The sequence below is a fragment of the Cydia pomonella genome, chromosome 10 (genome assembly GCF_033807575.1).
Source record: "Cydia pomonella isolate Wapato2018A chromosome 10, ilCydPomo1, whole genome shotgun sequence".
Taxonomy (NCBI): Eukaryota; Metazoa; Arthropoda; class Insecta; order Lepidoptera; family Tortricidae; genus Cydia; species Cydia pomonella.
In genome coordinates this window covers 8208382-8234278 of record NC_084712.1, presented here as the reverse complement: position 1 = coordinate 8234278, position 25897 = coordinate 8208382, and the positions used below count along the sequence as shown (strand labels likewise).

At 37.6% G+C, this 25897-nt stretch overlaps 2 protein-coding genes across 3 annotated transcripts in view; both read left to right on the top strand.

The window, feature by feature from the left end:
- Nucleotides 1–24721, top strand: part of LOC133521998 (uncharacterized) — an 81953-nt gene extending 57232 nt beyond the window's left edge. For both annotated transcript variants that reach the window (XM_061857168.1, XM_061857167.1), the window contains exons 2-4: nucleotides 16613–16732; nucleotides 20808–20915; nucleotides 24462–24721. In XM_061857168.1, the coding sequence (XP_061713152.1) occupies nucleotides 16714–16732; nucleotides 20808–20915; nucleotides 24462–24607 (273 nt within the window). In that variant the 5' untranslated portion in view covers nucleotides 16613–16713 and the 3' untranslated portion in view covers nucleotides 24608–24721. The remainder of the gene's footprint in view (nucleotides 1–16612; nucleotides 16733–20807; nucleotides 20916–24461) is intronic.
- On the top strand, nucleotides 110–5294 carry LOC133521997 (uncharacterized). Its single transcript, XM_061857166.1, has 2 exons — nucleotides 110–4646; nucleotides 5140–5294. Exons 1-2 carry the CDS (start codon nucleotides 380–382, stop codon nucleotides 5151–5153), a joined length of 4281 nt encoding a protein of 1426 aa, XP_061713150.1. The 5' UTR covers nucleotides 110–379; the 3' UTR covers nucleotides 5154–5294.
- Nucleotides 24722–25897: the final 1176 nt, after the last annotated feature.

The following is a 25897-nucleotide window of genomic DNA, read 5'->3' as shown; positions in this document are numbered from 1 at the left end:
ATACGAAACCTCCTACCGACGATAAAATGTTATGGACGGTATTACGTAAACGTCTGAATTAAATCGCCACCACATTGCCACTAAATCAAAATGCAAATTGCAAACCTACTGTGACGTATTCTGCTCCGCATTACAAAAAGGTTTTATTTATGGTTTACTTTTCATGTATTATTTTCTATTTGGTTTTAGAACCATGTCACAGTAAAATAGAATAATTTGAAATGTATGTAACCATGGCAGTCTGAAAATATCGTCGTAACAGCGATGACCTATTAATTGTTATTCTTTATATATATTTTTGTGTTCAGTTTATCCAAGTGTTTCAATAAATAACGCGAGTTCAACACATCTGGCGACCGTGCATAAATAAAAAATAAAGATGGAATCGTGGAAACGCAAACGAACACAGTTCAGAAGAGAATTTACAACTCTCGCGGACAAGACGGCGAAGGCGGTGGAGAATAAAGATTCGGCAGCACCGCAGATTTTCGACCTCCTGTCCGAAGCGGCTTCGAGTTTGTTTGAAGCTGAAGCCACATTGCGAGACTTATGGGTCGAAAGTGAAGAATTTGACGAGGAACAATTTCATTCAGACCAAGAAAAGGCGATGCAATATAAAATACATTGGCATCAAGTAAAAGCCGCATTTTCAAAACCACTTCCTTGCATCCGTAGTGCGTCGTCGCTACATTCAGCACAATCCAGCATCCAGCGAAGCCTTAAGCTGCCCAAGTTGGAGTTGGTTAAGTTCGACGGGAATATCAAATCCTGGCTCTCATTTTGGGGTCAATTTAAGAAAATTCACGAAGATAAAGTAATGGACGCAACTGATAAGTACCAATATCTTTTACAATCAATGACCCCAAATAGCAGCGCACGACAGCTTGTCGAGAGTTACCCACCTTGCGCAGAGAACTACAGTAAGGCAGTGGAAGCTCTAAAGGCTAGATTTGCTGGAGACGACTTACTCATTGAAACTTACGTAAGAGGTTTGTTAACATTGATGCAACAAAGAGGAGAGCCTAAAAACTTGTCGAATTTGTACGATAACCTGCAAACACACCTGCAAGCATTGGAAACACTCGGCGTGACAAAAGACAAGTACGCTTCAATGCTGTTTCCTATGATAGAGTCGGCACTGCCAGAAAGCATACTTCGTGCTTGGCACCGCAGTCAATCTGAAACCAGGGACCTAGCCAACCTGATGCAGTTCCTGAGACAAGAGGTGGAATCTGAAGAACGGATTAAGCTAGCCAGAAGTAAAATGGAAGATATTACCCTAGCAGAGCAAAAGCCACCCACCGCTTGTTTTGTACAGTTGACAGAAGCCAAGAGTAATAAAGAAGCTTCCCGCAGACAAGGTGAGACATTTACATCAGCATGCATATGGTGTAGCAAGGACAACCACTCAGCCGTCGAGTGCTACAAAGCGGCCAAAATGACAGTGAGTGATCGTATCGAATTTATCAAAGGCAAAAAAGCCTGTTTAATTTGCTTGAAAGGCAACCACATTGCAAAAAAATGCAAGTCTTTCCCAAAATGTCTATATTGCAAAAAGCGTCATTTTACAATCATGTGCGTCGACATTCCAGCGGATCAAGGCAGCAGCAATAAACAGTCGGAGACATTCAATAACATGTCGTGTGTACAAAAGTCTGCAAGTACAACTTTATTGCAAACCGTGATGGTGAAACTTGTACACGACAAGAAAGAGGTCAGTATTAGAGCATTTATTGACAATGGTGCACAACGGTCCCACATAAAGAAAGACCTAGTACAGAAGCTCGGCCTAAAATCTATCAGAAAAGAGGTAATAAGTCATTGTTTGTTCGGCGGGTTCGAGACGAAAAAGGAAGACTACGGAGTGTTTGACATATGCGTCAAGAACGTCGAAAACGACTTTTCTATGAATTTATCTGTTGTAGAACAAACAAATATTTGTAATTTTTTACCTAAAATAAGATCTTCTGTAATACTAGAGCAACTGCGTCGAAAAAATATTATTTTGAGCGACTCCATGACCGACTCTCCTGACGAAGTAAGTTTATTGATAGGTGCTGACTATTCTGGGTTACTACTTACAGGCGACGTAATACAGTTAGATAATAACTTGACTGCTATAAAGACGAAATTTGGGTGGACCGTTCAAGGTCCTATAACGGGGCTTTACAGTTCCATGACAAACTCGACGACGACTTTCCATTGCTTAACAAAGATTGATCTTACAGATTTGTGGTCTTTGGAGGCGATAGGTATCAACGATCCCGCGGTACAAGCAACTAAGACAGCGCGCGATGAAGAAGTCCTCAGATCCTTCGAAGAAAACATCAAGGTCAATGAAGAAGGTCGTTATGAGGTAAGTTTACCCTGGCGTGACGTTCCGCGACCAAAAACTAATTACGATCTTGCCAAAAAGAGGTTAGATAGCACCATGGCTCGCCTTAAGCAGCTCGGTAAGCTCGAAGATTACGACAAGGTATTTCGCGAGTGGTTACAGCTAAACATCATTGAGGAAGCACCTGACCAATCTGTCCAAGGCCATTACATGGGACATCATGGTGTGATCAAGACCTCCAGTTTGACAACCAAGCTACGTCCAGTTTTTGATTGCTCAGCCAAGGACAGGCATGGGATTTCCTTAAACTCCTGTTTAGAAAAAGGCGTAAACCTGCTCGAAAAAATTCCTAACTTATTAGTCGATTTCAGGAAAAACAAGATTGGAGTGACAGCTGATATAACTAAGGCATTCCTTCAAATTTCAGTTGCACCGGAGGATCGGGATTATCTTCGTTTCCTATGGTGGTCCAAGATTGACGAAGACGATAGAACGATGATCACATACCGTCATAGACGCGTCGTATTTGGAGTGACATCGAGTCCGTTTCATCTCGTAGCCACCATTAATCATCACCTTGATAATTGTTCGGAACCACTAAAAGAAACAGCGGCAAAATTGAAGAAATCGTTTTATGTGGATAACTGCGTCACAAGTTTGGAATCAGAGGAAGAGCTCAACAAATTCATAAGCGAATCAAAAAAGGTAATGCTAGAAGGCAAATTTGACCTTAGAGGTTGGATCTCAAGTCCCATTTTGGTAGATAAGAACGTCGGAAACACGTCAATACTAGGTGTAATCTGGAACGTAAAAAATGACACCCTACAATGTAATGTCAACTTTAATAATATTGAACAGAAATTAACGAAACGAACGTTACTTTCAGTAGCGCAAAGGGTTTTCGATCCTATTGGTTTTACCTGCCCCACGACCATAATCCCTAAGAAGATCTTGCAGGCAACGTGGTGTAAAAAACTGACCTGGGATCAAGAACTACCTGAAGATTTGGCCAAGGAATTTAGAAAATGGCTAGAACAAGCTTACGCCATCAATGACTGCGTTATTCCTAGACGACTTACAAGCTTGTCTATACAGGAGTGCGAAACGTCCTTGCATGTATTTTCCGACGCAAGTAAGGATGCTTATTCAGCTTGTATATTTCTGCGGTCAAAACAGGGTGACAACGTTAATTTAAGCCTTGTCCTAGCACGCTCAAGAGTGACACCAGTTCATAAAATTACTACTCCGAGACAAGAGCTGATTGCTGCAACATTAGCGTGTAGACTATCCGTGACAGCTGTTGAATCTTTGGCTTTGCCCAATTGTGCTGTGTACTACTGGTCAGATTCAAGTGTTGTCATAACATGGATAAAGTGTGAAGGACCTTGGAGCGTATTTGTTTCCAACCGAGTGAAGGAGATAAGGAACCTGAGCCCCACTTCCACTTGGAGACACGTCCCTGGCCATCTGAACCCTGCCGATCTTCCTTCAAGAGGCATAAACCCAAAAGGACTCATCGAAAGTCGATGGTGGGAGGGCCCAGAGTGGTTACGGCTGGATGAGGAGCATTGGCCGGTTGCAAATTTCGTACTCGACTCGTCAGAAGTTGCTGATCTCGAACGTAAGAAAACTGGTACTGTTGCCATGCACGTTGAAGAAGAATCTTTCCTAGACAGATTAACCTACTTCTCAAGCTACATCAAGTTGGTTAGAATGTTGTGCTGGATGTTACGATTCAAGAAAAAATCGACATCGAAGGAACTAACTTACGAAGAGTTCGAATACGCTGAGAATACACTAATAAGGTTAATACAAAATAAGTGCGTAAACTCTTTAATAAATAATCAAAACATACAAACCTTTGCGGATAAAAATGGCATTTTACGTCTAAACACGAAACTGTCACTTGGTAATGAAAATTACAATTTCAAGTTCCCCGTGATCCTTCCTGGTTCTGATCCGATAGTTCGGCGTCTAGTTGAGTATAGGCACATCGAGCTTAAGCACACTGGAGCACAAACGTTACTCAATAATCTACGTCAAAACTTTTGGATTATCGGTGTCAGGAAATTAGTCCGTAACGTTATACATCGCTGTATAAGATGCAAAAGATTTAAAGCAAAACGATGCCAAGCACCCACTGGAGTTTTACCAAAGGAACGAATGGAAGCGAGCACGGCATTTCAACATTCGGGCGCCGATCTAGCTGGACCTTTGACTTTACGCTCTGGTGCAAAGGCGTGGATCGTTCTATTTACCTGTGCTACCTACCGTGCTGTGCACCTAGAAGTGGTGGAGTCGCTGTCAACAGGTGAGTTTTTAATGGCACTAAGAAGATTTGTAGCACGACGTGGACGGGTAGAAACGTTATTTAGCGATAACGCTACAAATTTTCGCGGCCTGGACAATGCGTTTGGTTCCCTAGTTTGGGACGAAATTCAACGATTTTCCTCAATAACGCGGATCAAGTGGAATTTTTTGCCTCCGGCTGCTCCTTGGTGGGGAGGGTTCTACGAAAGATTGATAGGATTTCTAAAACAAATCCTTCGTCGAGTCTTAGGAAAAGCATCTATCTCGCTTATGGAGCTGCAAACGGTGCTCTGTGACTGTGAAGCGGTAATAAACAGCAGGCCACTCACATACGTAGGTGGTCAGAGGGATCTGCAACCGTTGACCCCCTCAATGTTTATTCAGCCGTTGCTGTCAAATCGTTCAACCGACTTTGATGAAGTTGACAGAGTAGCCCTTAACGTCAGGCAACGATATTGCCAAGATTTGCGTGAACATTTGCGTAAACGTTTCAGGGACGAGTACATAAGTTCACTCGTACAAAAGCGTGAGCGGAATGGACCTGTACAACTTCAGCCTGGAGACGTCGTCTTGGTGGAGACTGAAGATAAGCGTGTGACATGGCCACTGGCCATAGTTGAAGAGGTTTACCCTGGTGCTGATGGCATGAGTAGAGTGGTTCGAGTTAGAACTGCAGCCGGAACAAAGGTGAGACCTGTACAACGCATTTTTCCTCTTGAGTTAAACTCACATGACCGACTTGACTCGTCTTTTAGGCTAGTTGATACTGACTGTACTAGACAAACACAAACAGAGACAAATGATAGTAGTGAGGTACGATCGACACGAGCCAGAAGGTTGCCACAACATCTGTTTGACTATATTCTGGACTAGAGTAGCTTAACCTTCCGGTTCTTCCCGTTTGGGAGTGTGACGTATTCTGCTCCGCATTACAAAAAGGTTTTATTTATGGTTTACTTTTCATGTATTATTTTCTATTTGGTTTTAGAACCATGTCACAGTAAAATAGAATAATTTGAAATGTATGTAACCATGGCAGTCTGAAAATATCGTCGCAACAGCGATGACCCATTAATTGTAATTCTTTATATATATTTTTGTGTTCAGTTTATCCAAGTGTTTCAATAAATAACGCGAGTTCATCACACCTACATTCCCGTAGTAAGTGTATAATCCAATCCTGAATTAACTAAAGATATTTGAAGAAATCTGTTATCATCTAATAATCATGAATATATTTTATAAAGAATAACATTAATGTAACATGTGTACAATATTGTAACATACCTAAATAGTGCATTAGTCCGAACTCAGGCTGTAAACAAGCCATTCGTGGCTTAGCGAAACATAAAACTCTGCGATTAATTTAATGTTTAGAACTTCAATAAATAATTTATATATATATATATTTAATTTGCAATAAATTTAATAGGCAATAGACTATTGACAAGTCCTGTGCGGAACCTCAGGCCATAACAATACATTACGACACACATCTTGAGAGATCCATTGAAATATTTACTGCTAGCTATACGGTCTTAGGAAGATAATTATTTATATTATTTATGCCCGTATCTTTCTTAAACTATTGGCTGTCGAATACATGTGTAAAAAATCCTTTCACCTTCAACTTTTATACTAAAAGTTTATCTTGTCAGTTATTTCGTTTTACCGAAAATGGCAGACTTTAATTAAAATTTTCGTAGAAAAGAACATAAATTACCTATATTCTCATTGGATGACAAAGGTTGAAGTTTTTCAAAGGACATTCGTATAATAATTGTGTTCTGATGGAAAGTAGAATTTTTCATTGCACGATTTATTAAATAAGAAATACCAGATAAGTTAGTACATATTTACATCAAAGTTGTAAATAAGGTAAATACGGGTAAGCATGGCATACCGATAAGTGGGGTGGCCTTTCCATTGGGGCGTGTTTACATATTGATTAGTGTTCATTGCGAGTTCGTATATTTGCTACTCGCGCTCAGTGGCAAATGTACTCGCAATAACGCTAAACAAAATGTAAACCCCAGACTGAAGGACAGCCACACTTATCCCGCAGACACACTTGACCGTATTGACCTTAATAAAATGCGTGTTCTGTACTTCTAGTCATGACTTCGTATTCTATTTTGAAGGTTCACTTTAATGGAGGAAAGTCAGTACTAGGTTGGAGACAGTGCACCAATGTAACTTGATTGGTTATCTAACCGCGAAATGAAAAAGCAAGACGCCGCCAATTACGCAAATATGCCTTCCGTATTCTGGCTCATATTTTATTTAGATCTAAAGTTCCCTGAACTTCAGTTCCCCACAGTCTGGTGATTTACCTCCCCCTGAGCATGTTTGTGTCCACCCCTCTCAAGGAATTGTGCAAAGATGAATAGATTTCCAATCAATAGATCCACAAAGGCGAAAACACAAAGAATATTCAAAGTTTTCTAGCACGGATGCACTTGAAATATAAATTGAATAAGGTTAGACTTAATCAAATGAAAAATTATTTTGCGAAAACATGAATTAAAAATCGTCCAAGAACATGTCGGGCCATGCTCAGTGTAGGGTTCCGTAGTTACTCTTCCGTCGCATAAGCTAAACTGGAGCTTAAAGTATAGTAGATTGTTAACCAAGGGATGAAACGGTACCTTTCACCCGAGTTAAACAAATGGGCAAATTTGCATAATCAGTAATTAATTAAAGTACCAGATATTTTTCTTAAATTTTAGTTTATTTACATGAATAATGCCAAATAACTTTAACAACCCATTTAATGTCGTAATAACGTTTAACTCTGCATGTACGTCTTTTTACTATGAAGGGGAAAGTTTTTGCGATAACTCAAAAACAGCTAAACTGATCCGCTATAGTTTTCATTTAATGTCTTTCTGAAGCCCTACTTCCATTTTTAGCCCTACTTAGATTTTTTTTCATATTTTTTGGACCTATGGTTCAAAAGTTAGAGGGGGGGGACACACTTTTTTTATTCTTTCGGAGCGATTATCTCCGAATATATTCGCTTTATCAAAAAATGTTTGTTAAAGACCCCAATTAGTTTTGAAAGACCTTTCCAACGATACACCACACTGTAGGATTGAAGCAAAAAAAAAAAAAACCACCCTCACTTTACGTGTAGGGGAAGTACCCTAAAAAAATTTTTTATATTTTATTGTAAGACTTTGTCGGCTTTATTGATTTATATGTCCATGCCAAATTTCATCTTTCTAGCACTAACTACCACGGAGCAAAGCCGCGGACAGACAGACAGACAGACGGACATGGCGAAACTATAAAGGTTCCTAGTTGACTATGGAACCCTAAAAAGGAAAGTTAACAGCGTAGCAGCTATGATTGCATTCTGCATCTACTGTTTAATATTCGCTCGCTCATACCTCGTGCCAGTTTCTATTAGACAAACCTGGAGAAAATAACTTTTTTTATCAAACAAGTAATAAAACACGTGCCAATGAAATTCAATAAAAATCTTTCGTTCAATTTACCATTTTTCGTAGGCACTGAAGCTGAGGCAGTGTTGTTTTGTTAAAACTGTCACGTAGCCGTCGGACTACGTTCAATAAAATCAAGCACGAAATATTGCAATAATCCTCGTCGTTATTTCTGTAATTTGAGCATAAATTTAGTCTTGCTATACATATATAATTCTAAACTTTCTTTTTGTAGCTACTTTTGAATATTGAAAACAATATTCCAATGTATATCTACGTATTTAATTTATTGCGTACATTTAGCAAAAGTATCTAAAATTAAGTAAGTTATCGTATCATACCATATATTCACATTGATTGCCAGCGTCGTAAAAGGGCTATAACCGCGAAAATATTGAGTAACTATCTCTGTCACTCTAATTACGCTTTAATTGTAGTAAAAGAGAAAGATACCCGAAATTTGCGGTGTTCGCGGTAGGCCCTCTGCTTCTAGGGGCGTTAGAAAGTGCTGCCTCACCAGCCCTACACAAAAACCGTAAAATAAATCTTGTAACATTGTGTAAGTGTGGGTTCACATAACATACACAGTGTTGTTTTTGCTGTGCCGCTCGGTCGGGAGTAGTGATGGGTCGCGGATATTTACCCAATTTACCCACCCAGGTAAATATCCATCTACCCGGTATTTACCCGTATCTACCCCAATGGACGGGTAGATTAATTTCAATCGACATGTACAACAAGAAATCTCGAAATCGTTAATAAAAGGAGATATTAAACGAGTAAGTGGTTGTAATTATTGTGTGTAATTTAAAATTAAACTAGTTAGTGAAACTAGTTAGTGATTTTAATAATTGTACTTTTGTTAAAACTTTTTACAAAAAAAGTAAACCGACTTCACAAAGAATGAAATAAATTATCCTTTTTTAGTATATGCGTTACCAACTGATATGTTTGAAGTCGGTGCCAAGCCAAAATTTGAAGCATAGGTTTTGGTGCCATTCGATAAGGATGCGGCTATATAAGTATGTACAATACGTTGGATTGCCTTACACGACAGCAATGAACATACTTTCTATAGGTATAATGAAGACACAGTCGATCTTCTTAGCGCAGTCCGTACCGTGTTTGTCGGTTCGGTATATTAGTATAAATCCAATACGTTTATTTGCCGTCGTAATTTTTAAGAGCTTTTTTTACTAATTTTAGAACTGTTCATAGCACATAAGTGTGGAATTGAGACCGAGTTATTTCCAGAGAACTTCATTTTATAATATAAAACCATTCAAGGAACGTCTTCAGGGCTTAAACTTTTTACCTTCATGCCAAATTTCACCTAAATCGGTTCAGATGGTTAGCCGTGAAAAGGTAACAAAGAGACAGACAGAATTAAATCCACGTTGATTACCTATTACTACAGTTGTAATGTGACGCATAGACATAAAGCTGATAATTTTTGACCGGTATTGTTACTATTTGGCTTGGCACCGACTTCAAACATATCAGTTGGTAATGCATATACTTAAAGAAGGATAATTATTTTATTCTTTTTGAAGTCGGTTTACTTTTCTTGTAAAAAGTTTTCATTTTTAAATTTTTAGTTTTAAGGCCTTGTTAAGGGCTTTTAAGTGACACGTGACGCCTGAATAAAAAACACAATCATGTTAATAAATAAATTCAAATCAATAAATCATTTTATAATAAATTCTTTAACTTTAATAAATAATCAGGATTTTCCTAAAGTCCGTCTGAGAAACCATTCCTGCCACTATAGGTACTCTAAATCTATCCTCCGTCTCGCCACTGACCCAATCCCTCAACCCTCTGATCACTCAACCTCACAGCACATCAACCCCTGATCACTGAACACCTCGATCCTGAACCACCAAATCTTCAACCGCCAATCCCCGACCCCTCAACCCCAGACCCTTAAACTCCTAATCCTAACCCCCAATCCGTCAACTTACAACCCCCGACCACTCAATTCCTATCCCCCGATTCCTCAACTCCCAACCTCTCAATCCCCGACCCATAAATTCACCGTCCTCCTAAACCCCTAACCTCTCAAATCCTGACTCGTCAAGCCCCAAACCCTCAACTCCTAACCTCAGACCCCCGTCTACCTTTACCTCTCACACCTACCCTTCACCTCTTACATGAAAAATCATAATACACCCAATTAAAAGCCATATATATCACCCATGGTCTTCATAGTCAGTAAGTGCATAGAAAGTAAGTTACGCTATCGAATATGTCAGTGTCAAACTCGTGGTAAGGCTACAGTTGCAGTACATCAAATTGGTAGTTTTCGAGAGGAAATGCTTGAGGTGCTTAAGAGTACAGTAAAATCACCATACATGTGTCTTTAAAAAAATGAGGAGTTCCCTCAATTCCTCATAGATCCCATTATCAGATCAGAACCAAATTAAAATGGGACCAACTTGGAGGTAACCCCATTCAAACAAAAAAATAATTACTAAAATCGGATCACGGGTGTCGGAGTAATCGATGAACACACATAAAAGAAAATAGCCACAACCGAATACAGAACCTCCTCCTTCTATGAAATTAAAGTCGGTTGAAAATCGAACTTTACCTCATAACAACCTTTTCGTAATTAATTTGAATATACATTATATGTAACATTACAAAAATCTACTTATATTAATCTTACTTTTACTCACATATCATTTAACATACAATTTAGCAGAATGAAGAACAAAAAATGAAAATACCCACGTAATTACCATCGGCTAGGTAAATATCGGGTATACAGATACACCGGGTAAATTACTAAATACCCGCTCTTGGGTAAATACCCGGATAGTTACCCATCTCTGGTTGGGAGCTACGGGCTGCGGTGTCCTCTTGGTCGGTCCCGTCGGGCCTATAAAACTCTACGGTAGTACCTACTTGATTTTTGTTTACTTCTATATATATGTACCTACGTGTTTTATTGCGTATTTTTACGGTGTCGCGCTAATAGAAAATTGATTGGAATTCTTCTAGTGACGGCTCGTTTCTTCTTTATGACTGTGACCTAATTTCTTTTGTTCGTCGAATCTTTTAAAAATGATATATTTTTCATAATTTTGAATAAACCACCAGTAATTATTAAAAACCCTGTTATTTAATCTCTCTGATTTAAGTAATTTACAGTCTATTTCATGACCTATTATGAGAAGTCATATTTAATATAAACAAATGGTTCAGAGTAAGTAAGAGTAAGAACTCAGTTTTACGGTATTTTTCGGGAGGAGGAGCCTTAAATATAAGTTCAAACAAATGCACATTCTGAGATTGAACATTTTAAAAGAAAAACATGGGTAAAACTCTTAGACACTGACTCTACGAACTTGTATAAAAATACAAACGTTTGGTTCTACGAATTAGTAAGTACATTTACCTTCTTATCTAAAGTGCTACCTACTTACTCTGTGTTACCGTTTGGGAGGAAAATAAAATAGCTTTCTTAAGTGTCCTGTACCTAACCTTAAAAGTTAAGGATCCGTAGCATAGTAGGTTGTAACACTAGTAGAGGCCATATAAACAGAATGGCTCCCTTGGCCTGCGGTGAAAGCATGGGCTACGTGACAACTCTTATAGCGAGCGCGTGTATATGTGCGGCACTGGTTAATGTGTTTCTGTCAGTCACGCACACGATTTATTTTACCACAATTTACACTACTAGTTAAATATCAATTACTGCAGATCGATTTTGATTGATAAAGTTGTTTGAAATAGATAACTAGTGAACCAGTTATTGTGATTAAAAAATTAAAACATCACTATGTTTGGGTACCATAGTAGCCCATAGGGGCTCGTGTAGTGTATGTGTGTATGTAAAAGTACCTAAAAATGTGTCATTCACAGGTATAAACAATATAAACATGATCATAATAGGGCCGCTAGAGCTAAATAATATTTTATACAAGCTAATAATAGTATTTGTGCAAAAGGTACATGATAAGGGTTCGTAAAATTCAAGGGCAGAGTTACAAAATGAGACGAAATTGAGAATTAAAAAACAGTCTTGAGATTATGTACCTACCGTGGCGCACAATATTTTTCTAAGATAGTTGCTGGATTAAAATGCTGAAGTAGACAAATAACTTAATAAAAAAACACTTTTGGTTTTCACATCAAATTCATTGGCAATAATAGAATCAGATAAAACGGAGCGGCCGAGGTGTTCAAAAATATCTGAACACACACTCTAACGCGTTGAAACAAAGGCGAGTTCAATTTGTGAGTGCCTTGGTCGCTCCGTTATATCTGAAGGCGACTGTATTTATCCTGACATGATGAAATAAGACTATCCTAACCGAACCTATCCTGACATGTTTAGAATAACTAAGTAAGCGGAAAAAGTCTGAGAAAAATCCAATTAGTGTCGTTATTTATCTTCCTTGACCTCACTGACTGAATACCAATGAAAAAAAACCGGCACACAGCTTATTGGTTAGATGTATTAGTTTGACGTACAGTTAGCATCAATAGTACCATATGAAGCAGCGCTCCAAAAGTATCCACCATCCTGGAATAATTTACCAATTAGAGATATATCTCTACAGTCTGCGTTCAAAAGTATCTTACACGGTCTAATTATTCTACATACAGAGACATATATCTTTTTATTAAGCTATCAAATGATGAATTTAGAAGTGGAAAAATTACTGCCTTGGGTGAGACTTGAACTCACGGTCTCTGGATAGTCTGCCCGCGTAGCCAACGTGCCTATCGTTCACGCTCCGTGACGAACGAAACGCAACGGTCACAGTCGCACTAATAAAGAAGAGTGATAGAGAGAGATGACTACGGTACGCTACGGAGCGTTAATGATTGTAACGATTGTGTGTAATTGTTCATTGTTGTTGTGTTGTTGCTAAGCGGCCTAGATAGATACTCCAGCGCTCTGCCAACTGAGCCACCAAGACCTCATCTATAGCCAGAAATTTTCCCACCATATAGGTCTACAGTACCCTAGTGTCATCTACCGTAAAAACGTTACACTCCTTAAACGGCTAACGGAGTTCCAAGTCCAGAGGCTGTGAGTTCAAGTCTCACCCAAGGCAGTAATTTTTCCACTTTTAAATTTATCCTTAGCTTAATAGCATTGTTTGCAGACGCAGACCTTGTTAAAAATTAATTTATCAAAGAAATATCGATACTTTTGACGTATTTTTTTTATACCACGACGGTGGCAAGCAAGCATACGGCCCGCCTAATGGTAAGCAGTCACCGTAGCCTATGGACGCCTGCAACTCCAGAGGTGTTACATGCGCGTTGCCGACCCTTTAAAAATCTGTACACTCCTTTTTTGAAGAACCTCATACTGTAGACCCTCGGGAAAACCTCGGCAGGTAGCTCATTCCACAACCGGAGCGTGCGCGGGAGAAAGTTCCTCTTAAACCACACAGTGCGTGACCATGTAGGTTCTAGGGTGTGAGGATGAACACCCTGCCGACGGCGGGCGGTGCGGTGATAGAAAGTAGCCGTGGGCATCATGTCAAACAATTCATCAGAGCACAGCCCATTGTACAAGCGGTAGAACACACATAAAGAGGCAAAGTCTCTCCTTAGACATAAAGGTTCAATACCGCTTGTGAGTTTGGGATCGTCGACGATTCGTACAGCACGTCTATGAACTGAGTCAAAGGGCCCAAGCTGGCATCCAGGTGCTCCTGCCCAAAGGTGACAGCAATACTCCACGTGTAGTCTGACCCGTTACTTTTTATGCTGACTGTATGTGTATACAGTCACGCTCCGTGAGTATTTAAAAACCAATTTAGCTAAGACCCTAAGTGTAAGGCCTGAGTTGACGCTCGAAGCGGAGCCTTCGGCAGGGCGTGCAGCGTGGCGTCGGGCTCACAAGTGACTTGAGCAGCGTGCACTAAGGCCGCTCCTATACGTTTACATTTGTTTAACATGTACGCCGCACGCCCCGCCCGCTGCACGCCCCACTTCGAGCGTTCACTCATGCCTTACACTAAATGGCTCAATAATTGCGGAGCATGTTGGTACAAGATTCTTTATTATTTTATAATTGCAACATTCTCTAAGATTCTCTATTTATGAGCGGATAAATGTAACCTCGCTCCTATTACCTTAACATAATCAAAACTTTGCTAGAAACAAGCGTGTCTGAAACACCGATATAAACCAATTTCTACCTGATTCCATATTTATAGCTAAGAGATTTACAATGGCGTCTTCGTCCGTATTTCCTTTTAGTAGTTAAATGCTTTCCATTTGTTTGATTATTCGCTTCATTCAGCTTCAAGTGAAAATCGCCAATGTTTCCGAATGACTGGATCGGATTTTTGTTCGTTCGGTTTATTTTACATGCAACAATTGACTATAAGCCTACGGAATAATATATGTATGTAGGTAGATACAAACAACGCCATAATTCCCTTTCTAACAAAACGAATGCGTAATGAAAGGGGTACGAGAAATCCGTAAATGAAGCAAAAAAATCACGTTTCCAACGAGTAAATATTTTTTACGAGTCAGTTGCAAACTCGCAACACAATGAACAAAACGTGTTTTAACATTATAACTTTGTATTCGTATTGTCGTCGCTCTTTACAATATTTACAGAAGTGCTTTTATAAATTTGTTTAGTACTCATACCTACACGTCATTCGTCTGAACACGATTTCTCTTAGGGATGAAAACTTAAAAAAACTTAAAGTTTAGTGGCCTTAAGACGTGGTTACATTTTAAATTTTAAATTAAAATATATTGCACCTACTTAAAGTTAAAGAAATTGGTAAGATACTCACAAAACAAAACAAAACAACAAAACACAACACAATGCGTAATATCGTCATCAAGTGCTACGCCGCCGTAGCCCGTAGTAAGTAGATATCTCCTGTCGTAGATGAAAATATTTCATTACGCCTGAAGGCGTATTCTCATTGACCGATTATGAATTTGATCTGGATTTTTAGGGTTCCGTAGCCAAATGGCAAAAAAGTTATGGATTCGTCATGTCCGTCTGTCTGTCCGTTTATGTCACAGCCACTTTTTTCCGAAACTATAAGAACTATACTGTTGAAACTTGGTAAGTAGATGTATTCTGTGAACCGCATTAAGATTTTCATACAAAAATAGAAAAAAAAAACAATACATTTTGGGGGTTCCCATTACACACAAACTCAAAAAAATCTTTTTCATCAAACCCATACGTGTGGGGTATCTATGGATAACCTATCCAAAAATGATATTGAGGTTTCTAATATATTTTTTTTTCTAAACTGAACAGTTTGCGCGAGAGACACTTCCAAAGTGGTAAAATGTGTGTGTCCCCCTCCCCCCCCCCCTGTAATTTCTAAAATACAATGATAAAACTAAAAAATATATGATGTAACATTACCATGCAAACTTCCACCGAAAATTGGTTTGAACGAGATCTAGTAAGTAGTTTTTTTTTTATTACGTCATAAATGATACGGAACCCTTCATGAGCGAGTCCGACTCGCACTTGGCCGCTTTTTTATTGCATATCAATAAAAAAGCGGCCAAGTGCAATCTGTCACTGTCAAAAGTAACGTTTCTGGTTAAAGAATCATTATGATCAGAATATTTACACCTCTAACACCTGATTTTTTTGTAGTTCATACACAATCAGAATTTTTAAGTCGCACCTAAGATAAATCCTAATTTCACCAAAACCTTAAGGTTTATAGAACGCATACTAACATTCCTAGCACGTTCCAAGTTGAGCAAAAAAGCTGGTAAAACGCGAGCCGAGGACACGTGCTCTTTCAACCGGCAAAATATGAGATTTGGGCCATAAGTGACGTAACTGCGTAATTTATGACGCAGCATCGGTACTTGTAGCTTGAGTACATCGCGGACAAGCCTGCTCTTGTTGTCGCTTACCGCACTATTGCCTAAGGGCCCAATGAATCAACGAAGTAACTGAACATACCATATACTTTTATTATAGTACCATATATATATACTATTATGGCTTTTATTATGGCTTTGTCATCATTAGGAGAGAAGACAGACCTAGCAATATGTGGATTAAAAGGTTTGACAACTGGGCAGGACATCGTTAATTATAAGTAACGATACTGTAGCCACGTCACTTTTATCACCTAAGCACCAGTAGGTATTAGCTGTGTGTGCAAGTGGTAAGCACCATTGACTAGCGGTTTTCAGACTCATTAGTTACCTCAATTACCTATTATAAACATTTGGGCCCCAGTAAGTTGACATTAATGCTACGCCGAACGCAGTCTTCGCTTTTAATTTCTTCACCATCTTATATAAGTATGTCATTTTATACATGTCAAGGATCTCCAGCCTACTGGTTCTTCTTAGGCAACGTTTTCGGTAAGCCATACAATTACAAGGCTGCGGAAATATACACCCTCCCGGAAATGTATATTTTTCCGGGTTTTCAATTTCATTCCATGTGAAAGATTAATTCGAGCACACAATTTTTACATTTTTCGGGCACAGTGTCGTCATTATTTGTAAATGATGAATTTGTTTTTTTTTTTTACAGAAATGGGGATCCTGAAAATGAATTTTAAGAAGAGAATACTTTGCAGTGTCTGAAGAACTGCTTGATCGAAGAATTTAAGCAAACGAAAAAGCAACATATCCATGATGAGAATCGTGATAAGTAAGTACTTAAGGTGTTTACGAACCTAATACTTCGTTTATTTGAATTCTTTTAAATATTTATATATTCACCCCTAGATTGATGTCACAATAAATAGGTCTATGTTCACCAGACATAAAATGAATAAGTTTATAATAAGATTGATTGTTACAAGAGCGTTACCTTTTAGTTCATTGTTCATGGTAAGCCTGGGTAGATTTGTGTCTGAGCAAAACTGCCTGTAGAAACCTAGCCAGCCTAAGTACGTTCCACTGATTGACATCGGGCTGTTTTTCTTGTATTAAAGAATTCAGGAGACCTACCGCCCGCCCGCTTCGTCAGTCATTAGTTGGTCTATGTGCCCATATATCGCTCTTGTATATTGTTGGAGTTGCACAGAGGAAAATCGAACGAAGTAATTAGCGTTTATAGCCCAGGACGCCAATTAGAACTTATATTTTGATGTCACAACGATGTAATTTGGTATCACTCACATGGGCGCCATTAAGTATGTCTGGACAAGTAAGAGCAAAATTCACGCGCGAAATATATTTTTTTTTTACATCATTTTAATATCACCCAGCCTAGAGTTCTCACACTAGACAAATGCGGATTGGGAACGTCACAAACATATATAAATTTTCTTCTTCAAGTTATTTAAAATCACACACTAGACTAACATCACACTCAAAATTGCACAAATGTAACAAATAAAACTGTACAAGTTTGATCTTCCGTCTAAACAGTTCTATAAACTTTCTTTCCTCAACAACTCTTCTGGAAGTTTGGTTTGTTGCTAAATTTTCCAGCTATGGTAGGATTTTGTAAATTGGATAAAGTTAACATTCGTTGTAGGTAAAACGGTTGTTTGTTTTGTATCAATGAATAGGAGAGCTTGCGTCCATATCCAGATTATAAAATATGACTAATCCAGTACAAATTTATAACCTTTATTGATTACAATTAGGATAAGCCTCCTGAATAACAATTTCTATTACTTTTCCACTAGTGCGCATTTACAATGTGTGTATATCACACGTCCCACACGTAATTGTCTATCTACATAGTGCTTAATTTGAATTTACTGGCAAATGTCTGATTATGGTTGAAAGTTCAATTTTGCTAACGTTTTATATCAATATTTATAAATTAACTTTGATCATTAAGAAGCCGAACCACTTAATCTGCAGGCTTGTGAAAGTTGTAAACAAAAACGATATTTTTACAAACGTCATCGGCATCTGACATTAAGCTGTTCCAAACGAGGACATTAGCGGTTTCAGTTAACTTCACTAGCGCGAAACCTCGAGGGTGGGATTGGAAGCGATTTCATATTTTGAATAATCATAATGATTTATAGTTTACTCTGTGGGTTGGAAGGTCAGGTGGCAGTCGCTTTCGTAAAAACTAGTGCCTACACCTATAATATAATTCTAACGCCTATAATTATGTGGATTAGTTGTCAAGTGGACCCCAGGCTCCCATGAGCCGTGGCAAAAATGCCGGGGAAACGCGAGGAAGAAGAAGATAATGACTTGATGTTGATTTCTTCCCGTTCCCCTAGCCTAGCACCGATTTATACTCGTATGTCTGACAGAGAGCCGCTAACTGGCTTAAATATCAAACAAGACGATTTGCGACCAACCGCTATGATATTAAAGGCAAGATCCAGTAGTTAAATATTGTTTCACGACAGCTCAGAATTTCTTAATTAGAGAAGGAGAGAACAGCATAATTAATTTTATCATTTTAAACATTAACAATTCCTAATCAATCCCCTGTGAAGTTAGATGCCCTTCAAAACAAATAATTCTAGTAGCTCTAGACTTCGAATGTTAACCCTTAATGCCAGTCAAATTCTCTTTGATATTTGATATACCTATAATTTTAGCTACATGCGAAACTTGGAAGGTTAACCTAAATAATCCTCATAGTAGTCATAATTTATAATGATCTTCCAAGTTTGCAATAAAATTGAATTTCGAGCTCGTAATGTGTAAGAAAGTATAGAGTATTATTTTTTAGTTCGTATCGTGTTACAGTCAGTATTAGTAGCAGATGAAAAAACGCATCAAAAGTACTATATTACTTATCCAAATAGAGATATATATCTACAGTTCATATTCAAGAGTATCTTTTACAATCGAATTGTTCTACATGTCTTTATATCAATTCGGTTGTATGTTTTTTTTTTATGTTTGTTACTCCATAACTCCGTCATTTCTGAACCGATTTTAAAAATTATTTTTATGTTTGAATTTATATATATTGGTTCCGTTTTTGTCAAAACTTAGTTCTGATATGGGATCAATGAGGAATCGAGGGAACTCTTGAAATGTGAAGAGCATACATAATATAGTGATTTTTATATTTTCAGCAACAAATCAAGTATTTACATTTGTAGAAGTGACATTTGATGAAGTGGAACTGCTGATGATGAACAGAACGGAACTCTTCAAGGATGCATAGTTCACGTTTGGGAATTTGTTTTCAAGGCACATTTTTAGGGTTCCGTAGCCAAATGGCAAAAAACGGAACCCTTATAGATTCGTCATGTCCGTCTGTCTGTCCGATTATTATATTTCTATCCTATAGTTTTTTTAATAATTATCTGGTGCTTCATTTCATGCATGGTGTGAAATAATTTATCTTAAATACAGTCGAATACCCTCTTGCGGGTATCTTACCAATCAACCATAGGGCAAGTCTGAAATGTGTCAAGGTGGGTGCAGGAACAAAAAAAAACATGCTACCTCCTTTTCTACATAATTAGGCGTAGGACGCTGTCTTTTTAATTTCATTGTATGAAATCCAAAAACAACAATAATCGTTTTTTCATCGGTCTCCCTCATTGAAGTCGGTTTTTTTTTCTTAAAAATTATTGTTAAGCTATTAGAGAATAGTAGATACTTTTACTTTTAGCTTGGCTGGCTTCCGATATTATTTAATCCCGCATCCCCTACGTATCTATCAGAAAGATTTAGTTTTCTGGCTACTGTTAGCAGTTTGTTTTTTTGTTTGGTTTTGTCTGTTTTATATTAACCTATTTATGTGCAATAAAGTGACATACATACATATATACATACATACATACATACATACACACATACATACATACTTTTGACGCGTAGACTCATCCGCTACTTTTGTTGCTGACTGTACTATAGGAGTAACGATGTAGTTACGAGATAAAAATAAAATGTAAAATATAAAATCTATAGTAGGTATATTACTGTTACGTAGGTTGACTTATAATTATACATAAGTATGTCGGTAGTTGCACATTTGGAAATAAACCAGTTTGCTATGGATCTCAATCTTTTATTCATCTACATAACATTGGCGCAGTCAGTAGGATTTTTATAATATCTAGTAGAGTCATTGTATTATTGTATACAGTGTGTAAATTTAATACGCGTAAACCTTTAAACGGTGATTAGCATAGGACTTAAAAAGTATATTGAGGTAACAGTGAAAATATTAACAATACAAAATAATTCGTCCCACATTGTAAAGCAACACAAGTTACGAGATACGAGCTTTGACACGTATCTCGTATGTCATGTCATGTTATATCTCGTAATATTTGCAATACATTGCTGCACGGTAAATTTTCTAAAATTAATTACGGCGTTATAATTAAGTGTAACTTATAAAAACTTCTTAATTTATGATTACACGGGTAAATTCTAAGTCTGGTTTGATTTATTGCCCATATTGGATTGCACTCTGTATGTAGATATATGCATACAATCCAGAATGTTGAATACATTTAAATATTGAATAAATTTTAATAAGCGAATATTTCTTTAATTAACAAGCTTTAACACAACTTATTTTCATGTTCATTTTCTGTTGTGAGTTTCCGACATTTCGCCACTATGTGTAAATACCGAGTTTTAAACAGTTGCTTTCATGTAAATTAATATATTTTAACTGGAAATCGAATCGTATATTTTTTATTGCCTGTTTACGTTTAAGCAAATAATATTTAATATAATATATTAATGTAGGCAATAGCGTCATTTCCTGGATATCCTGTCAGCTTTTATCTATTTGCGCTATATGCTCAGTAAAAAAAAAACTCTATTCGTAGGCGGTGCGAGTGCGCGGACAGGAGTGGTGGTGTTGGTGGTGGCGAGCAGCGCCGGTGTGTCGGCGCGCGTAGCTGGCAAGGTTGGCGGCTACTCCAACAAGAGCAGCGGTAAGTGAACTAGTCTTTTCAGATAGGAATGGTAGGGTTGGTGGTGGCTACCAGCGCCGAAGTGTCGGCGACTACTCTAAAAAGAGCAGCGATAAGTGAGCTAGTCTGTTCGGATAGGAGAGGTGGTGTACCAACCCCACTAGGTGGCTCAGCGCCGGTGAGACGGTGCGCGTGGCCAGCAAGATTGGCGGCTACTCCAACAAAAGCAGCGACAAATATGCAGTAAGACCACGTATTTATATAATACCTGACTAAATTCAAATCATGTTTTGCAACATGAAACCCTCGACACTAGGTATCTATACCCACAGCTAAGCAAACGCTACAAATGTACAAAAAGGTGCAAAGTGATTCCAAATTCTTTTTTACGTGCATTTTCTCAGAACATGAAGCGCAGCACATACTCAGATTACTCAAGTACGACTTACATTGTGCGATTTCGATGACAAGGAAACTCTTGGCCTCTGTCTCTGGCAGCATAATGTGGGACAACGGAAGAGCGTTCTGCAAAGCGTGCAACTGACGTGAGTTTTGTTTCAACGCAAACTTCGTTTACCGTTTCACCCAATGAAAACTGTATTTTAATTAACAATCTTCTGCTAGAATAAAATTTTGATCGCGTAGGATTTAACTATAATAAAAGGCTGAATATAACTTAAGAGATAATTAGGAGTAATTTATTATTTTTCTAAAAATCTTTGAGACGAGATAGGTTTAAAAAAATCAAGTAGGTATAATAGGTTGTTATCTCATAAAGCGACCCCTTCTTATTATACTCGTATTCCCGAATATATTAATAGGAAAACTCAATCCTACTATACAAATATAACGTACAAGTACTTACTGTGCGTAATTAAAATAGGGATTCGGAATCAGATTTTGTACGAAGAACAAATGATAATTATAATCCTTATTATATATTAAAATAATAATTCGTTAATATAGGTATTACTGAAACATTTATACATTTAGTTTTACATTTTCGTAAACATATAATCGTAAAAAGGAGACTTCAGTATGTATACCTATAATGCCTATATCTACGATAATTATAAACGCTAATTAAACGTAATGACCTAATGACATTTCGCATAAGGTGACCGATTTCTGTATCTAATATGTCAATGTCAGGTACTTACCATTAATATTAGTTTAGGTAGGTAACGTAATTAGGTACTGTATTGACCTAATAGGTATAGTAGATGCGAGGCAGTCCATAAAAAAATAACCACCAAGTAATAAGAAAGTTCACGATACACGAGCCATTAATTGAGTGTCAAACGGAGGGACCCGTGACACCGGAGTTATAAAGAACGATTGTTTTAAGCTTTAGTGTCGGATTTCAAAGCTAATATAGTGACGTCTTGGCTAAGAGGTTTCTCGTTATAAGTTATATGGAGATATTTTTTTGTTATATGACCAGAATTGCTTTTTCAAGGATTATCGTACCGCAATATAATAAGTCCTATTCAAACAAGTATTAGGTAATTACGCTAAAACTTAATCCGAAAAAAAACTAAGCGTCTCTGTAAATTTGCTTTAAATACTTGCCTACATTGTAATAGACATGATAATGACCAAATTTCATTCAAATCGGTTCAGCGGTTTATGCATGAAGAGGTAACAGACAGACAAAGTAAGTTTCGCAAATGAAACTCATAAAAAGTAATAGGGATAGTATTTCGTAATATGCATGATAGGTTTATGGTAGGTTACCTAATTCGTATCTGACCATTAGTTGCCTGATAATAAAGGTTGTTTTCACAATTTTTTTCACAATAATACCAAAAATACAACTTTATTTAAAAACGAATAAAAAATACATGCTTGTTTTTAAAAACTCAAACTTGCTTCTAACATAAAATACCAGATGCTAACGAGTTTAAAACGAGGCCATTTTTACTCCAAAATTTTCTACAACAGGCAACAAAGTTTCCCAGTTTGGGGTTTCGAGTTAATACCTACAATATGATTCCAAAAAGTTTATAACGAAAAAAAAATGAATAGGGTCTATATCATAAAGGTTAATTCTCATTTTGGATCCCTAATTTAATTTTAAGTTGGGAGTTAACTTTCTAATTATCATGGTGTAAGTACATTTGTATTTTAATACCCTGATACTAAAATCTTTTTAGTTTATTACCGTACCTTCTGATGATTACATAGGACACACATTTACCTCACAAAGTAGGTACTCGTTTCGAGTGTGTTGAAGCACAGTAGCTAATGAAAAAGCACTTTTCTCGGTTCGGTGGGCCATCAAACCTTCTTTGTATTCGAATTGATTCTTAATAATTAATGCGGTTCCCATTTAACTCTATTAGCTTCAGAAATACGCACGGATTTCATCGGGAACCTTTTCTTTGTAATTCGCTTTCGTACATTTTTGCCAAACAAAGTTCTTCGCAGATTCATAAACGGTCCATTTATTTTTGGTAGTTAAAGGGTACCTGTATAAGTGTGTAGCTGTATAAATAGAAAATACTTGCGTAGCTGAAATTCATAAACCGAGGTACAACTTAATAAATTATTTGCGATTAAATTTAACGGACATGGACACTTAATTTAACCTAGCGGGAAATAACACCTCGCTGAATTCGTAAGCTTCGCACGCGTTTACAAATTCAACGCCGGCACTTTTACGAGCAAACATTATATAAAACATACTAAGTACCCCTACCTACCGTAGTAGATAGTATCGATTTCATTTATATCACGAGTTAGGAATGTCGTGTGTATACTTAATCTAAATAACAATATACAATTTTACTATTATGGGTGGCAATAAATTGGCAAAATATGGATAGCAGGTTTTTTTTTTTCTTGATCCTGGCTTGGTAAGTGGACATGAGGAGTAGCTGTTAGCTGGGGAGCCGAGAATGCTAAATGTGTACTTACTCGAGCGTCGTAGAGACCTATTGGATTCGTAAGATTAGATGATAGGAAGAAAAAAAGGACATATAATATTTTATTTTTTAGCGAGAAGGAAAGCGACTACGGATTTTTTAAAATGTAAAAAAAATCGCCATGTGTAAGCGTTAATGAAGTTTAGTGCGCCCAGCTTTTTCCCTTTCACTATTGTCTAGCTTACAGGTGTAAAATTTAATTTAACATACTTAATCTTTTTAGTTGTTGAAATATTTTAATTCTTTCTTACTCTCTCACACCGTCACCATACAGCCCTTCGTTGCCATTTTTATAACAATTTGCTTTTAACGTAATAATCAAAGTATTGTGAATAGTAGGGGATCACTAAAATCGTCAGATTATTGAAATGGACACTACTTATTTAACAAAGAATTAATCCACATATCTTAATCTCACGCGCTCGAGTATATCAAGGTGGCGATTTTATTACTATTCTGACAGGGAGTCCTGGACTCCCGGCTCGATTTCAAGGACTTATACTTGGAGGAGGTACTCCACAGGATTATCTTTTGGGCTCCCCAACCATGTATTGACAGCTTGAGACAGAAACGCTGGTCCCTCCCCATCAATATAGCTTAAGAGCTATGATGATTGATGACCTTAATTATATTTGTTCAGGTAAATCAACAAGTGGCATCAACGAGGAAATCATCTGGGTCAGCATAGGCATGGCGATAGCGATAGCCGTACTCATAACCATCGCGCTCTGCTACATTCTCTGCGAGAAGTGCTCTAAGCGGCGCGCGCACCGCGAGCAATCATGACGATACAAGCAGGAGTTCACGCGCCACGCGCTGTCGGACTCCCTCGTCGACCTCGATTTTCCCCACTACACCCTCTACCCCCAGTACTCCCCCGACGGAAAAGAGTACTACTACAACTTCCACCGCTTCTCCTATCTTAGGGACAGCTTTAAACTACCGCCTAAGGATTATCCCATCAAGGATGACGAAGTATACATCAATGCGTGATTATAATGTGTAAACGTAGAGTTACGTGTTGCAGAGTCGTAGATAATTTATTTTTGATGGTGTGTCTATGTACCTACGTGTAGACTTAGACGAACGGTTCAGACAGGGGGCTAATTCAACTAGTTCTTATGACAGTTTCTGAAATTGCAAGTGCAACCATATTTCTACTGTGTTTTGAACAATAACGTGAACATAGGTTACGGCAAATTTCGTTAAGAAGATAGGCCACGCTGTAAACCGCCTTTTCATACAAACGTAGTCCTCATTTTCCTCTGTGTATATTAATATTATTAAAAATATTTTGACACAGTTTGTTGTATATCAACCACAGCTATGCTTCTATGTTTGATTTTTTTTCACATCTTTACTTATTATAAAAGTTATAGGAGCATTCAATTTTTTTTACGAAATCTGTTTTTCGCTCCTAATTTTTACACAAATAAAACAATAGAAAAAGTCACACATAGGGGCATAGCTATGGTTAATATACATCAAAATATGTAAAACATAATCCAACATATACAACGTATATAATATAACATTTTCCATTAAATCAATCTCCAGAGAGGAAAATGGGGACTACGTTTTTATGGAAAAGCCGTGGCCTATCCTCTTAATATTGCTGTAAGTCATGTCACAAGACTTGCAATATCACGAGTCGTCAAAGAAATGTCAAATGTCGCCTCGAAGCTATTCGATTAGTTGAACATCGAAAGGCGTGTAAATATAACGTTAAATAGTAAATGTTAGATGTGATCACAAGATGGATTTTAAAGATTGGATTGTACTGTGATAGAGATTAGTACTCGACTATACGCTGTTGAAAAGGGTAATCTCAAGTAATCGGTGGCGTAAACGAAAGCCATAAAAGTTATTAGGGTCACAACGTATTCGCCACCATTTTAGAAGGTTTTGCATGGGCACCCAAACAAGGTCAACAATGAGAAAAACCTCTCCATTTTTAAATAAGTATACATAATGGTAATCAAACTCTTAGTTCTTTATAAGCAACCATTACCTGATTTTTTTGTGTTAAACTAATCAAAAAGGAAAATTATTGTTTCATAACACATTTTAACCACC